The 16,829-nt window shown below is 40.5% G+C and overlaps 1 protein-coding gene across 25 annotated transcripts in view; it reads left to right on the plus strand.

The window, feature by feature from the left end:
* The window catches only part of FNBP1 (formin binding protein 1), a 101,584-nt gene that overhangs the window by 51,104 nt on the left and 33,651 nt on the right, over positions 1 to 16,829 (plus strand). For all 25 annotated transcript variants that reach the window (XM_075772259.1, XM_075772260.1, XM_075772264.1 and 22 more), the window contains exons 5-7: positions 1,024 to 1,086; positions 1,912 to 2,016; positions 15,549 to 15,677. In XM_075772259.1, coding sequence (XP_075628374.1) covers positions 1,024 to 1,086; positions 1,912 to 2,016; positions 15,549 to 15,677 — 297 coding nt within the window. The remainder of the gene's footprint in view (positions 1 to 1,023; positions 1,087 to 1,911; positions 2,017 to 15,548; positions 15,678 to 16,829) is intronic.

Here is a 16,829-nt window from a genome sequence, read left to right on the forward strand (position 1 = left end):
GATGATCTGGCAATATCAGACCTCTATTTTTCAAGTTTGTTGTGTGAAACCATACCTGTATTTGAGTAAAACACTATAATTGCTGGTAAATAATACAGCAGAAAGGCATCTCTCTACCTATTTGCAGTTTGCTATATTACTTATTTTACAAGGTGGTTTGTAAGGGGAGTAACCTGTTCTAGCGGTCAGTTGGGGGCTGCGTTAACATTCCTGTGTAGAGCTGAGTCGTTGAGTTACGCTGTGATCTTGACTGAATTGCTTATCCTGAGGAAAAGTGAGGCATATGGAAAATAGAGGTGGTAATATCTAAAGCATATAAAGTCATCTGCTGAAGAGCATTGTGTATGGGTTAAAACAGGCATGTCAGAAGTTTCTTGTCACTTAGAAGCTGACATCTCATATTTAAAACTTCTGAACACCTTAGATGTATGCACACATGCACGCAGACCCCCAATGTGTGGGAGAGGAGGGTTTCTGGAGGGACCCAAAGACTTGAATACCTCTCAAGAGAAATGAACAGCTGGCCTCATGCACGCAGCCAGTAACTAGGGAGAAGAGGGTTTTATATTGAGCCTGAATGAAAATCAGGACAAACATCAGTTGTTAGAATATGCCAATCAAGGGCATCTTGGTACATTCCATGTAAAGAGAAATTTTAATTTACTGCTAGTGTTCAGACAGTAACCAAAGAAATACTCTTCAGATAAAAGTGCTTCAGATTTTGTGGTATGGGAAACCAATAATTATGAGATACAGTGAACAATACAAGGTAGAATTGCTAAAGGGATTAATTAGCCTTAGTCAAACTAACCACTATAATTGATGCAAATATACATCTGCAGCCTGCTGAGACATTAGATAGTCATCATACACCTGCTCAATTTACCAGTGTTGCAGAACACAGCTGTCAGAACAATTTCTGGTTTGTTTTTTTTTTTTTCCTGGAACTCCTTAAGCATAATTGGCTGTTTGTTCTTTTGTTGTTCAAAATGTTTTCTTTTTCTCTTTTCTTTTTCTAAACAGCACTTCCATGATGGCAGAAAGGCACAACAACATATTGAAACTTGCTGGAAACAACTTGAGGCAGTAAGTGGAAACTTCCTCAGATATTTAAGTCATTTTTATACTGTTTTCATAGACATGGATCCAAACATTGTATTTGGAAAAAGAAGGGTGTATGGATAAAAGCTGTAGAAATGGGATTTTTAAAACTCTGCTGTCTTAAATACACTGGTAGGCACAAAAAAGTCTGTTTTAATAGTACATTTGGCTTTCTGTGGGATCTGTGTCTATCATGAATAGCATTTTATTTGATATGACTTGAAAAGTGTGCTAAGAATTGCTGGAAGTGCAGAGTCTCTAAGGGTCCTATTCAGGTAATTCAGATATAGCTTCGTACTGTGTGAATAAATTGAATGGGACCGTCTCTTCAATAAGGTGCTGTTTCTCAAAAGTAAATACGTTGGAATTTTTGTTCATGTGATGAATGAAAAGTGAGACTGTAAGTAGAGGAGATGATAGAGAAAGGCGACATCTCAGTAACCAAAAGTCCTACTTGCAAATGTGTGAATCTTTGTAATTCCCTTGTTGTATATTATAAAAATGTGAAGAGTTAAGTGTTGGGAGTTATTTGGTCTACTAAAGCAGAAGAGATGCTACTAGGGAAAAAATACGGAAATACTAGTAATGTTAGTAGAATCAAGCAGCCTGAAGAATGGAACAGAACATGTGTTTCTGGTAACTTTGTTTTTTGAAGTTCTTTAATATGGAAATGTATTCCAATGAAAACAAGCGAGTCCTAAAATCTGACAGATGTTGCAGCCAATCAGTTTAGGGACACGTATTGATTTTAGGTAGACTTTGATATTGTGTTTCTTTCCCATGATGAAGGCTTCTATTTTTCCTTTTCAGAGTAAAAGGCGGTTTGAACGTGATTGCAAAGAAGCTGATCGAGCACAGCAGTATTTTGAGAAAATGGATGCTGACATCAATGTTACAAAAGCAGATGTTGAAAAGGTAAGCCAGAGGGTGGAGAGACTGTTTGTAAACATGGATGCGATCGGTTTAGTTCCTCAATCCTGCTGGTAGGATAAATACTCTGAGGCTTAATGCCTCACTTAAGTCAGTCCATAGGTTAATTAAACATAGGGAGATCTCTGCAGAGACCTATATTTGCATAAAAATTCTAAACAGATACAGTTGGGTTTTTTCAGTAAGGTGATATCTGAGTTTAACATGGCTGACATGGCTCTGAATGAGCTTATGCAAAATCAGTTTTAACTAACAATGTTGTTGGTTGCTCTATAATCCAAGTGGAACTTCCTGCCTTTGGAACAACACTCCGAAGATGTCCTGATGTAATTGGTTGCAATAAAGTGTTACCAGAACTGTTGTTCATGGTCCTAGGTTTACAGCAGGACAGCTTTTCAGGTTGTGCAGAGTCCTGGAATCCATGCTTGTCACAGATGGCGCATAGCTTTTATTTTTATTTCTCAGTTTCCGTCTTGAAATATTTTTTCTCTTTATTTTGATTCAAAATTGGATGTTCAGAAGAAGCATGCTTGAAGTTTAAATGTCCAAGTCCAGTGATACACCTGTAACTTAAGGAAGCAATGGAGAGGGAGAAAGTGTGTTTAAATTGCTTCTCTTTTTGGTGTTGGACATCCGCTCAGAAGATGCGGTAATGTAGATCAGAAACACCTTATTACAATGTGTAACGGTAGTTTTGTCTTCCTGAGTGTGATTCATATAGGTAGAAAATAGCCAGAACATTTGACATGGTTTGTCTCTCAAAAAAAAAAAAAAAAAGGCAACAAAAAAAGAAAGGGGAAAAAAAAAGCTGAAGCTTAAAATATAAAATATACCAAACATTTTGTTGCAGGGACAGGAAAGGAAACTGAATTATAGGTAAGGGATCTTTTCTAGTCCAAGACAGCCCTTGTAAAATGTAGCTTTTGCTCCTCAAGAGGTCTGCTTCATTCTATTCTTGGTTAATTCAGTCCTGGGAAACTATCAAATACGAGTTTTTCTTTACATCTGTGGGATCTTAAGATGTTTCTACTGTGCTGAGCATCATGGCGGTTGTGTAGCAGATAGCATCAAGGATGCTATTAAAAATGAGGACAGTAAATGAAAAAGAAGCTCAGAAAATTTCCCCAAAGTGCTATTGCATATTAAAAGAAAAAATACTTCTGTGGTCTTGTAATTTGCTTGGCTATTAGTTGTAAGTTCACCGTGCAGATTTGATCCTTTGTTGCCTTGTGGATTTGGCATGGCATTTTACAGATGAATGCATGTACAGGATTGTTAAAGATGTAACACCACACACGGGGTTTTCTGACAGAGGAGGATCATCTCTGCTTTATCTGTGTGAAGTGATTTTTAGAATACATTTTTTTATAGATTAAATTAGGACTTGTCCTAGATTTTTTTTTCAAAGCTGAGGTCATGTCAAAGGGATACAGAGACATGACTTACTATTTGAAATAGAGGGCTGAAACTCCTTACTTTTACATCTCTTTCTAAGGCTGGCCTTTTCTGGTCAGAGTGAAAGGCTGTATATCAATCTGATAGCATTAGGTAAATTCTGGGAAGCAATCCCTACCCTGGTGCTCTTCCCTGTAAAGTGAAGCAGAGGGCCTTCCCTTCTAAATTTCTCTGGCATTTTATTGTATGTATTTGTAAATTATTTTTTGCAAAATGAGGCTCTGGTATCTTGAAAGAAAAAAAAAGTAGAAAAAAAAATAATCTGTTGCAGTCATGTGTTGGCTAATCTCAGGAGAAGGCATGAGTCGACTTTCCAGTCAGTCAGCAGGGTAGATGGAGAAGGAAAAGGTTATCAAAACGAGTGGAATGTGAAATAATATTACCGAATAGAGAGAACAGTGTTTTCCAAATGCATGTGTTAAACTGGGTTCATCCATGTCGGGCTGTGAATAATGCCCTTTCTTTGCTTCCCTCGGCCCGTGTGACTGGGACCGCTCTTACATAACTCCCGGGTGCAGAATAGGGTATTGTTTAACCAAGCTCTGCTGTTAGGGGCAGCTCTCGCCGACTCACTCCAGGGAGATGCAGAAACTGCTCTGCTTCAAATGAAGTGATACGATGACTTTTACCTCCTCCTATTGCAGTGGTTCTGACTTCTCTTGCCCCTTACGGCTTGGCTGCTGTACTCCTGCTCCCAAAGATCTGTCTGGCCAGGAAAGCAGACAGTTTGGCTGTGTTCAGAGCCAACGCTATTCACTTTGGCGGAACAAGGTGCTCTTCAAGCAATGGGATCGGTTGCCCTCATTTCTTCAGCTTAAGAGTGACACCTTGGCTACTTTAGCTTGTACCTGCAAATATGAGCAGACACTAGAGCTATTTTTTGCATCATGCATTACAGAGTAATGGAATTAAAATTCTGCAGTGATCACAATGACACATGCAATCAAAAGAATATAAAGCTGCAATTGCCTAATGCTAAGCTGTGTGAGGCTCTGAAATGTTCGTGTGTCTCAGTCTTTCAGTTGTTGTAGCCTTTGACAACCGCAGCAGGAAATTCTGTGACAGAGCTGCCAGCTACCAGCACTTCATGTGGCCTCGCCTAAGAGATAACTCTTGGTATTACAGTTTGCGCGGATTAAGTAACCAGAATAGTGGCAGAGAAGCAAATTAAGAGTTTCTTTCCTCCTTATTTCTTCAAGACTGTTTTGTGAAGGGCCTCAGGTGTGTGCTTAAGAGGTGGGGCTGGATGCAGTGTGGGTACCTTGCACCTAGGTCCAAACTCCATCTGTAGGGCCAGCTCAGGTTTGATGCACAGAGGGCATATGCCTTCTGTGCTGCTTCTGTGGCCAGTACGGGCTCGGTCATCTTTGCAGCTGGGAGTCTGGTAGCTGATCTCGGAGAGGGCAGGGTGTTTAGCTTTGTTTCTTCCCGTCTGCTTTTTTGGTGGTAGGAACATGGAGCAAAAGGCTGGGTTCAGTTTCTGCAATGGCCACGGTCTTTATGCAGGAATCAAGAGTGAATTAGGGTCCCTGAGCTCCCTCCCTGTGTTTGCACTGAGCCTGTAAATTACCAGCAGCTGACATTTGCAGAGAGATGCTTAAGTGTCAACACAAAGTGCAGTTTGGCACAAAGGTTTTGTCAGTTCAGTATTGCAAAATCAGGGTAGGAAGCTTAGTGTGCTGCAGAAAGCTGCCCTGTGGAAATGACCTTATAAACTAAGTAAATGGGGCAACGTGCTGATGCTAATACCAGGAAACCTTGTAGGTATCACTGTAAGCTTTAGCTTCGTTTGGATCGCAATGGGATGTGTGCTTTAAAGCAGTTCTCCTTCAAAAACCACAGTGGAGCTGCTTCAGTTTTTTGACCATTTGGGGAAATGATCTCTGTTGCCAGCGCAGAGCTGGTGTACATATAAGGAAGCGCTCTGTTGTTTGTTCCTTCTCTTTAGAGCTGCAATCACTAAAAAGCTGACATCTTTATGGGATAATGTGGTACCCAGTGGTGCCTTTGCAGATGTCTTGCAATAAAAAAAAAAGAGCTGGCCCTTCTAAAGGTTTATTTTCAACGTAGACTTTTCAGAATCTGCTTTTAAAGAGGAAGTGACTGAGGCCAACCATGGGAAGGGGTGAATGCTTTGCCTCTTGATTTGCACAGCAGTTGAGGGGGAAGACAGCAGTTTGAGGTACTAAGTGTCAGGCAGGATCTGTCCCTCTGCTAAAGAGTAGCATGGTCGTACGTTGGTGTCCTAGGTAATAATTTTGCCAGAAAACAACTTAAGCTTTGAGCAGTAAAAAAATGAGCTGTGCATGAATTCCCAGAACTGCTGTCCTGAAGTCAGGGCTTATCACCTTGTTCTGATTTTTCTTCCTGTTATGTTAGGAGGGTTCCACCTTGAGTGGTTTTGAGATTAATGTAAATGTCTTGTGGGTTTAGAAAGTAGTTTAGTAGTAGTAGATATAGAAAGATATAAAGTGCAAATTTGACCTTAACTCTCCTAAGTCAGAAAGGTTCTGACACTGTTAAAAACATGGGGTGAGAATTTTGTTTTGCTCTGGGTTTTGACTGACTCATCTTTAGTAGGTCTTCAACCCGCACCCAGAAAGGATGGGCTTGTATTAAGATCTAATTTGTGTCATGAGACATTCAGACATCTTTTCTGGGACAATGGGGTTTTCCTACTGAATTTGCTTTCTTACATGCTTACAAGCTGCTTGAGCTTGTTGCAAGTCAGCTGTCAGTTTGAAATCAAAATTACTCCAAAATTATCCAAACTTATATCCAAAATTATTATTACGGAATTATCATTCCATTCCTTCCTCAATCCTATATCATATCTAAAAACAAAAGAAATGAAAAAATTGATAGTTATATTCCTGTGCTGACTCTGAGATACTTACCAGTTTTAGATGTACTGGCCTTTGTTTTTGTTTTGTTTTTGAAGTGGAGAAGCTGAGGGAAATAGAAGTAACCTCAAGTTTATTGAAATCTCTAAGAACTTTCCCCAATGCTCTGCGATTTTCAGATCAGGTTATGTCTGCCGTATCAAAGATTTTTTTGGAGTCCCAGAATAGCTTAAAACTTGCATAAAGGCATAAAACCTTATAAGACAATATCACCACTACATTAATTTTCTAGTCAGCATGTCTCTGTAGTTATATTTGCAGACGTTTCATGCTTGAAGTTTCATTTTCTCTTTTCTTATGCCACGTTCCCTAGGTGCTCACCATCAATTTAAATGCAATGTAAAGACTCTGTATGTCCCTCCTTACCCATAGAAGATACGTCCACTTAGATTGCCTTGGGTAGTCATGAGCTGAATCACTGGCAAAGTTGTAGCAAACATAGTTGTAGAAATACTGCTACTTAGAAAGATTCTTGGAATAAGCTGATCTTCCTGCCTGTGTGAGCACAGTTATGCTGTCAAGTGGTAAACTGCTTTTCCAGTCTGTAGGCTGCTGCGCTGCGGGACGCAAATCTCTTTGTTAAGAATTTACCCGTGCTTACAGTGAAGGGTGTGCTAAGTTATTTTTACTTGGGCTCTGGAGAAATCTCTGATCTGTTTTTCAGCGCTATCCTGCATGCACTGTTTACAGCATGCTTTGTTGGAACAGCAGTCAAGTCACAGTGGAGCTGGATGCAGCGTTGGTTGCTGAAACCCTACAGGCAAACCTTAGAGGAACATCTCTGGCTCTGTGCTGTGTTGTCACATCATGCGTCACTGAGGTTTTAGTCAATTAAGACTGTAAACTCTGCAGCATAACCTGAGGCTGTGGGTGCTTGCCTTCTGCAGACCATAACTACTTAATGGGCCTAATTTTCAGGAGATGCTGAGTCACCTGCCCTGTGACAGTGCTTGTTGTATCCCCTCCTTCTCCTGCCCACTTCGAGGCACCTGCTGGCATAGTGACCTTCTCGGCATTTTGGAAAATGTAGTGCCATGCGAAGGCAATGTTAGAAGGTGGACAAGCTGTACAGTATATGTCATTAATATGGCGAATACGTACTGCAGTGAATAGTTCAGAGACTTTGCTTTTCCCATGCTCTGCTGTGAATTTAAAAAAATTCTGGCAGCAGTGTCTCAGTGAAATACGCAGGCAAGGAGTGTAAGGCTCAGTCCTGAAGGTAGTGCGAGAGGGCCTGGCCCATGCATTTCTATTTGAGTTAGATATTGCACAAGATTTTTCAATGTTCTCCAGGTGATGTTGAGTTTGTCTTACTTAGGTTAAGCGGCTGCTCTTCTTTTGCTCCACTGATGGAGCTGGCTAAACCCTTCTGTGTCTTTGCTTGTGACATGGGTCAAATTTCCCATCAATTCAGGTGGAGTCTTTTCTTGGTAATGTGGTTTAAGGCCCTCAGAGTCACACTAACATTATTTCTCTGGGTTATGCAGACCCCAATCTCCTTCCTGAACTGCTTCCTTCCTAATGGATGATGTAGTGTGTGAACATAGGGAGTCCCTCAGGACAATCATTTGCATTTCTGGAAGAGTAGGCCTTATTTACAACCTGCTGTCTATGACACTGTGTGTAGCAGCTGTTTCCCTTTTGGAATCATGATTAATTTAGGAGTTTTGATTTCTAGTCAGTAAAGAGTTAATGACTGCAACAGAAGTGACTAGAAAATGTATTATATATCTGTACGTATCCCATGCACGCGCTGTGTTTTGGTGTTAAGAGATCCATGAACAGAAGCACCAGTCAGTTTTCGTGTAAGCTAAGGAAATCTATCTGAACTTACATTTCCTCTTAGCAGTACTCCTCTGCAGTAATGCTCTACGTAGCAATTTGACTGAGTTTCATAACAATACAATTCTATTGGGAGGTAGATTGCTAAAGGAGCAGTAAGTTAGGAAGGGGAAGGGGGTGTGAAGGGGAGGTTTAAGAGCAGCCTCTGAATTAAGGGTCAACTGCAGTTTGAATCAGAACTGTGATATAATGAGTGTTCTTAGCTAATGGAAAGCAATTAGTTTATGCAGTACAAGTGGAAAGCTTGTTTATAGTCATTCTGTCAAAATACTAGAACAGATATCTTCACCTGTTGAAGAACTAAGGGAAAATAAAGCAGAGACCTCAGAATTTAGCTTACCATTTGTCAGTTGTTCAGTTTAAGTGAATGTATCGTACCCATAATGTTGGTGTTTAAGGGTAGCAAATTCATGTGGGTAACTTTCTTCAACCCTGACTATTCAACATTGACTGTGTTTGTAAATTCTTTCTTGGAGGGAGGTGACTAGAACCATGCCCAGTATTTGAACTATGAGCTAAGCTATCTATCATACTGTCCTGAAATAATTTCCATTATTTATATTCAATACTTACATTTATACACTGCACAATTTAATTGCTTATGTTAGTACAACTAAAAAGATCCCCAGAAATCATTTAAACATTGTTGGCCACTGCTCCGAATAAATTTTTTTCTTTATACCTCCTCTCCGAAGTCCACATAGCCTTCCACCCACCATGAACACTCATTCTTTTGTAATAAAATGTTGTTAGGAACTGTGTTTCTCAGAGCTGTCTGGCAAGCTACTGGATGTTAGCAGGGATTTGCAATTTGGTCACTTAGAGCGTTTGGATATTTAGTATTTGTGACGTGAGAATGGCAGTGCAAGGAGGCAAACTTTTGGATTTAAGGCAGAGTTAGCACACTGCTAGGCCTTGCCCTAGTGAAATGAGGTGCACTTCTCTGGTGTGTGTCATGGTTGCGCTTTCTGCTGTTCTTAATTCTTATGTAACGGTCCTTCTCTTACACAACATTTTGACTGTTCTGAACACTTTTCAGGCTGAATTGAGGCGGTTGGTTGGACACAATGGAAAAGGAAAAGCGATATGCTTGTTTTATAACTGGGAAACACAGCACTCAAATTTGTGGAGGGGAGTCTGCAGCAGACATGAAGTCTAAAGCCAGGCAACCGAAGTCTTGGGCTCATTTGCTTAAGTAAAATTTCAAGTAACCTCTAGCTGTCGAACTCAATTAATTAGCAAGTAACTGTGCCTTTAGTCATGCTGCAGGACTGTCATACAAGTATAGGACTGGCACAGTTAGGTAAGTCCTTGTCGCAGTATGATTTTTTTTTTAGTAGTGCAGATGTGACTAGAGCAATTCAAGCAATGTGCTAGAGCCTTGCGTAGAGTGCTTACTGTGTTACTGTCCCAGCTCCGTTCATTTGGTCCATCTTTCTCATTAGAGCTTCAGTGGGGTTTTGTTGCTATAGTGTATCTCTTGTTAGTGAGCACTTCCATAGTCTGGCAGAATTATGTGGAATGCAACTGCACTAGATAACAATTCCTGAGATCTGGTGATGAAGATTTTTTCCATCCCCTGTCAGTGGTTCACTCGTTTGTATATTATATTCAGCCAAAGGATTTCAAGAATCCACAGATTCTTAGATATTTTTCCTCCACCTCTTCTAATGTTAAAAGTAAGGATTTCTGTCTGGTTTTTTTTTTTCCCGTTTGTTATTTTGCTGTCCCCATGTCTATCTTCCTGCTTTCAGGAAAGCAAATTTCAAAACCTTTTTTTGCTTGCCTGTTCAGAGAGACCAAACTGCTTATTGTAAAATAGTAAACAATGGAGCTTGATTTGGAGGCTATGTAAATCAAAGCCTGAAATCCTGTTTTGAAGTTCATGGCAAAGTTCCCACTGTTATTAATGATTCCGCAAACGCTGCCAGTGTTGCTGCTACCAAGAGGCGCCCCGCTGCTGTTCGGGATGGTGCCCGCTTGTAACAGAGAGCGGCTGTGTGAGGTTGTCTGCGGAGGGAGGACCAGAGCCTGCAGCTAAAAAATCTGTGAGCAATTGAAAGCATTCCTGAAATTGGTGAAGTGTTTCTGAGTCTGCCTTTATCATTAAGTTATTTTGAAGGGGTTGGGTAGTTGAGGGGAAGGGCAGGAGTGATTTTTTTTTTTTTCCCTCTCGTGTTTGCGTTTTAGTTTGATCTTGGATTTACCAAAGAGGGATCTATTTTGGCAGGCAGTAGCCTGGCAGCAATGCATCTCACATGCTGTCTGGGTTTAAAAAAAAAAAGGGGAGGGGAGGAATGGGGAAAAAAGAAAGAAGAAAGAAAACTACACCAAAGTTTTGATTGGAAACTCTGCCATTCTGGACAAGAGCAACTGCTGAGAAGTTGAACTGTTCCACTTAGTGTGGATCAGCTGAATAGCAGCCAAAGCTTTTTTCTGCCCTTTTCAGTTATTCATATCACTCCCACCATAACAGCCTTGAGGAGCTGCATTTTTTTGTCTGTGTAAACCCAGAAGACAGTGTGTCTATTGACCCTGTTGCTGTTTCTGGAATGTGTCTTAGAAAATTGTTCTCAGCAAAATATCCTTCATTCTTTTCTGTATTGGAGACCGAAATGGCAGAAAGTACTTGGTTTTTAAGAATTTCTCCTACAGTTAAACACCAGTTGCCTTTCATATCGAACCAGATTTTGGGGGGAGAAGGTGTGTGCAAATAACACTATACAAGGATTTACTTTTTTTTAATTCTCTGAGAGGCAGCATGTAATGCATAGCAGCTTGTTAACGTTTTCTCACACCTCTAGGATCTACAGAGCCCATCACAAAGATGTCCATATCCCCTTTCTCTGTTAAATTTCCCTTTTCTGACTGCTGGTCAAAGGCATAAAGTACTAGGGTTGATTTCAGATCAATCTATAAAGCTTTACTAGCACTGCATGTTTGCAAGGACTATGGCGAACTTTCCCCGTCTGTAATTCTTTTCTCTCATTCTGATACTCAGTGATTACTTAAGTTGCATCATATTGCTAAACTGCAGGATTTTTCAAGCAGGTGATGAGTAGGTTCGAACTAAATATATCTCCCTAACATGGATTACTTCAGAGTAAAAGGATTGCAGGGTTAGCTTTCTTCTAATTTCTTATTTTAAAGGGGAAATAAATAGTTCTGTAAGTATTTCAGTCATGAAAGATTTTTAGAGCATCAATGTCCCACCCTGGTATCCATCACTTAGCTCCAACCTGCCATCACTGGACTCCTGGTGGACTCATTTAAACATCTGGAATTAACTTTTGATGCTGTTTGAAAGTCTGGGTTTTGCAACTCGGTGGTTAGGTAGAAAATCTGCAGGAAATGCGGTTAAAATAATCTTGAGAACAATGTTTGTGTTTTTCTTGCTACCTTGAAGAGAGAGAAGCCATAGTGTGTGCTGCTGGTTCATGTGGCTATTGAGCTTAGTATTGTTTTTCACATAAGTTAAGTGCTGTTGAGGCCTGATTTTTTTTTAATTTTTTTTATTAAAAGTACTGAAGACAGCCACAGTTCTATTGATTTTTAAAATCAACACTTTGAAAGTTATTACTGCCCTGCATTCTCCCCCGTCAACTAGCAAGGCTGTCTCAAGGAAGGAAAAAAGATTGGGTTTGGTTATGTTTAATGGCAATTCTGTACAGGTTTTATGAGAGAAGGGTTCATACGTACTAAGCCTGACCTGCTGGTAGTGTGCTTTTAACTAGTTCAGTATATCAGAGCTCGTTGCAAGGTCAGTGGTGCTGCAACTACTGGGCTGTCATTCATTCTTGGGAGCACTTCTCTTGAGACGTGCATTGGCATAGGTGACCTTTTGGGTTTGTTGCTGCCATGTGAGTTCAGAGAAGAACTGCCTTAACAAAAACAGACTTTGGAGAGGAGGCAATATGTGCTGCCCATGTTTATTTGGGGACAAAAAGATGTTACAAAGGTATGTTCAGAGGGGAGAGTGTGCAAAATCTGTGTCTCTTTTGCAAATGTATGCAGAAGCAAGCATTTGAAAGCAAACTGCTTTTCTTTTTCTCCCCATAAATTCCTCAAATGTATATACACTTTTCTGCTTTTTCACGATGATGAAAGATGACCTCATTCTTTCTTCCTTTCAAGAGGGGAGGGGATTTTTTGTTGCATTACGAGTACCTAGTCTTGACATATCTTACAATTGAGTAATCTGGCAGTCTGTGCAAGATTTGGATAGTGGTTTCACATGTGGTGCTAGAAACGTGAGCTCTTGGTTAGTCATCGCTGCCCAGTTAAAGGAGAGAGTATGTTGTCCGAAAGCTGCATCGCACTATCATCCTCTTATATCTGAAGTCACAGTCTGGTTTTCCAGAGACCAATCATTCCAAAGCCTTTTCTCCTGAAAATACTGTTCAGAGCAAATATTTTAACATTAACTCTAAGCAGCTCAAAAAAAATAGCTTCTCTGAAGCTGTTTGCATGCACAAGTGAGCAGTGAAGAAGGCAAAAATTTATTTTCTGTAAAGCTCAACTATAAATTACTCCTGAAATAGCTCCTGTGACTGTGCAGCTCCAGGCTGCTGCATCCATTACTCTGAATGTGAAACTTAACGTCATCAACTCATTTTTATCATTCTGTGCTTCAGCAGAGTAGTGCAGGAACCTAGCTATAAAATACAATTCTGTTAATACTAGAAGTGATGATGCTAAAGTGACATACTCAAATGAAGTAATAAAAAAAATTCTAGAGTCTTTTTTGTATTTTTATTTTAAGATCCATACACCTCATTGGAAAAATATTTAAACTGTTTGAAGCTTGCCAAATGCATTAGATGGCCAGGAGAAACAAAACATCACTGGGGCTCTCATACAAAAATTCTTGGTTTTGGAATGTACCCAATTTTACTTACTCATCTGCTGCCTCCTCTTATTTGGGACCAGTTAAGACAGTTTTGGAAACTGAGCATCTACTCCTTTATACATTTAGCTCAGAGTTACTTTGCTCATATCTGACCAATGAGCTCACTCATGAACATGAACTCTGATGCCTTAATGTCTGCTGGATCTGCCTGGAAACGTGTAATAATGGTTTTCTTGTTTTTCTGCTTCAACAATAGAGTCAAGGGACAAATTCCTGAGTTGGACTATTTAAAAAAAAAAAAAGACAGCTGTATGAGTGGGACTGGGGCTGCTGTAGAAGCTGGCTCAAACAATGGATTGCTCTTAGGTAGATGAAGAGAATGGGCCTCACAAATGGATATTGATCTGTAGCAGCTGGGACTTGAGGAAGGAGTTGGGAGACAAGCGTACATTACTCTTACAGCTGTCCGCCTTTCCATGCCTGACTTTGTTTTGCTGGTAAATTTGTGTTTGTAGTACAAGGCTATATTGTTTTCCACTCATATTTAATGTAGCTATATATGAGCACATGGATGATATAGTTTAATAAGCTATATAGCACTTGGGTAGAAAAATGATTGATATGGCTACTTGGAATTTCACTGCAGCAGGTAGATTTTCTGAAGTTATGAGCAAAGTTGGAAGTCTGTCTTTTTAAAATTGGATTTATTTATTTATTTGTTTGGTTAGTCGCAGGCTTTTCCATTTGATGCTTCTGTTTCATCTCCTATTATGCACACAGTGCCCAGCATTTTCTCATTGTGCTTGAATAATTTTTATAGAAAGAATGTGAAGGGGATCTAGGAAATTCCTACAAATGACTGCACTTGCAAAAGAAATAGTTGAATTGAGGTGAAATAAATTATTAGGTGAGATGTGTGAGCTGGACAAATGGGAGTGGAAGCCTATTTCTTTGCAAATGGAGATTTGAAACCTTCTGGCAGAATTTTTTACCTTCCAGTTATGATTACTAAAATGTTCCATGATTTGGTATTTCATGGATTTATTCTTAGGAAACTATTGTCTGCTTGGAACAGTTCAAATAACAACCCCGTACTGAACTGTTTTTAATGGGAGCCCACTTAGCATAAGCTAAAATTTGTTGTGCTGTTTCCCCCCAAACACCCCACAATGCTTTAAATAATTTTTGAAGTAGTCTTTCTCTTGCCTTTCTCAAAGGGGTTATTCTGAAATTGAGGGAATGATTGGAGCACAATACTTTCTGGACACTCGCAGCACTGTTCCAGAGCTAGGTCGGCTGCAGTGGGCGAGGAGACTTCATGAGTGTCTAAGAAATGAACACAAACCCAGGCTAGTTTAGATTTACGAAGCCAAGTCTTGCGCTGGCTCAAATCAATGGCAAAGCTCTCACTGGAGCAAGGATTTGGCCCACGGCCGTGGGGCAGGCTCTGGGGAGTGGGGCTGCGTGGGAGCAGGGCGAGCAGCAGAGCTCCAGCCGGGTGAATGCAAAGTGGGAGCTTCAACAAGCGGACACAGGACAGGGAGCAAAGGCACGTGGGTGCAGGGAGCTGGGTAGGAAGGGAAGAGAAGGAAGAGCTGCTGTATGAAGGCCAGCAGCAAGGAAGGAAAAGGCAACTAAAATAAACAGATGGGATGGACAGTAAGGGAATAATATCAGGCAGTGAAACAGATAACAGAAGGCCTTGGGAAGCAGAATTGTAAGGGGAGGAATCTGAAAATATAAAAGGGTCACTCAGGGACAGATTGTTCTAGTGAAAGAAGTGAGGTTAATTGCCCAGTGCTCTGCTATGCTGGGCAGCAAAGCAAATCATCTGGGTGGGTAAAAATAGGAAGGGAGTCGTGTCTCAGCTGCTACTCAGGCTCCCCTTTCCTTGTGCACTTCGTGCCAGTGCTATTCAAGGAGGGGTCGATAAAGGACTTTGCAGAGAGCACAGTGGGAGCACGAGTTAAGATGTTTTGTCATGATTGTTGGCTAAAGCATGTGAAGCAGAACAGTGGTTTGGTTTTTTTTGTCCCTTCCCTTTCCCCAAAAGATACTGCTCACCAACAGGTAAGTAGTTCATTAAGGAAAAGCAGGTACCATCCAACAGACATACAATGGAGCAAGAAGTGTCCACATGTGTACAGAAAACGTCTGTGCCTGTTAAGTGGGCTAGTAGAGCGGCAAACTTGTTAACCATGTTTTACGTGCAGCATGAACAGAGGTTGTTCATGGAAATAGCATGTTGTAGCACAAGAGAACAGCAGCGGTGGGCATGCTGCAGGCTTATGCTTGACGTAGATGAACTGTTCCACAAAATAGGAGTAAACCAAAAGCTGAAGTGCTCAGAGACCCATATGCTAATGTTCCTGTGCTGCCTACTGGTAAGGATAGTAAGATGAGGAGTAACACGATGCGTTTTCTTTCCATGTAGTATAAATCATAAATTTCTTTTGGCATTTCCTTAGGCAAGACAGCAAGCCCAGCTGCGACATCAAATGGCAGAAGACAGCAAAGCGGAATATTCTTCCACTCTGCAGAAGTTCAACAGTGAGCAGCATGATCATTACTACACACACATACCAAACATCTTCCAGGTAAGGGTCACTGTCACTGATCTGGAGTAGCTCCTAATCTTGTGATAAGGACAGAGGGGCATATTGCACGTTGGCTCAATTCTATGACCCTATCTTTTACTTTTTGATGATTTTTGTCTCTGTTGGCAAATTTTACGTGCGCTTCGCCGACCCGAGAGATGGAGAGCTTGGTACGATAAATAGTCCCTCTCTCATAGGCTAGATATCAAGTGATCAGTAATATGTGAGGAAGGTGACATCAAATTGTTGTGACAGATTACGATAGTCTTTGCAATTGCTCACAGTCTTGTTCTGTTAAACTCTTGTGTCTGTGCAGCTGGGGAATGAAAGCATTATTTGCATTGTTGGGGCAGGAGTCAGCTGGGCATCATTACAGCTGTAAAGCCTCACAGTCCTTTATAACCTGTCTTCAGGACTTCACAGATGTTTAAATTTAAACCACAATAATTCTGCAGTAGTGAATGTCAAAGGGTTTAAGCAAGATTGCTGATTATGTCTCAGGGTGCCTAAAGAAAGACTGTACGGAAAGAACAAAAAAGCCATTAGATTTATACTGACTGAAGATCTGAGTTTATGCTTGACTGAACAAAGAGAGATTAATGTAGTAGCACAGAAGTTCTAAATGACTGTTCCATTGTAATGGGTCATAAGCATCAGAAGTGGAAAATACAACCTCTTTAAGGGAGAAAATGTCACATGCTTATCTGATGAGAAATAACTGATATTTGCGGAGCAAATATGCATTTTCATATCCATAGCTGGAACTTCTTAGATAAATGGACACCTCCTCTTTTGCTTCATGGTATTTCAAACCAATGTCTTGAGATAAATTATCCCTGGCATTAGATACAAAATGTTTGCAAAATATTTCTATTTAACACTAGATCTGGTAGGTGATCTGACTGTACGTGAACATGCTTAAAGTACTGCACATGTATCATTTTCACTGCCAGTGCACCAGTAAGCTCTAGTGCTTTCTTTTAGATGTTGAAATAAGTTGTTTTATAAATAACTTATGTTGCTTGTGGATCAGTCAAGGCAATGGGGATTTTATGTTGACAATGCTCCATAAGATCCCTGCATCTAATGTGAAACAGGCCGTTCCTGATCATGCCCTTCTGTATCCTGTTATAATCTGCCATAATAGCGTCA

Source organism: Balearica regulorum, chromosome 20 (genome assembly GCF_011004875.1).
Source record: "Balearica regulorum gibbericeps isolate bBalReg1 chromosome 20, bBalReg1.pri, whole genome shotgun sequence".
NCBI classification, from domain to species: Eukaryota; Metazoa; Chordata; class Aves; order Gruiformes; family Gruidae; genus Balearica; species Balearica regulorum.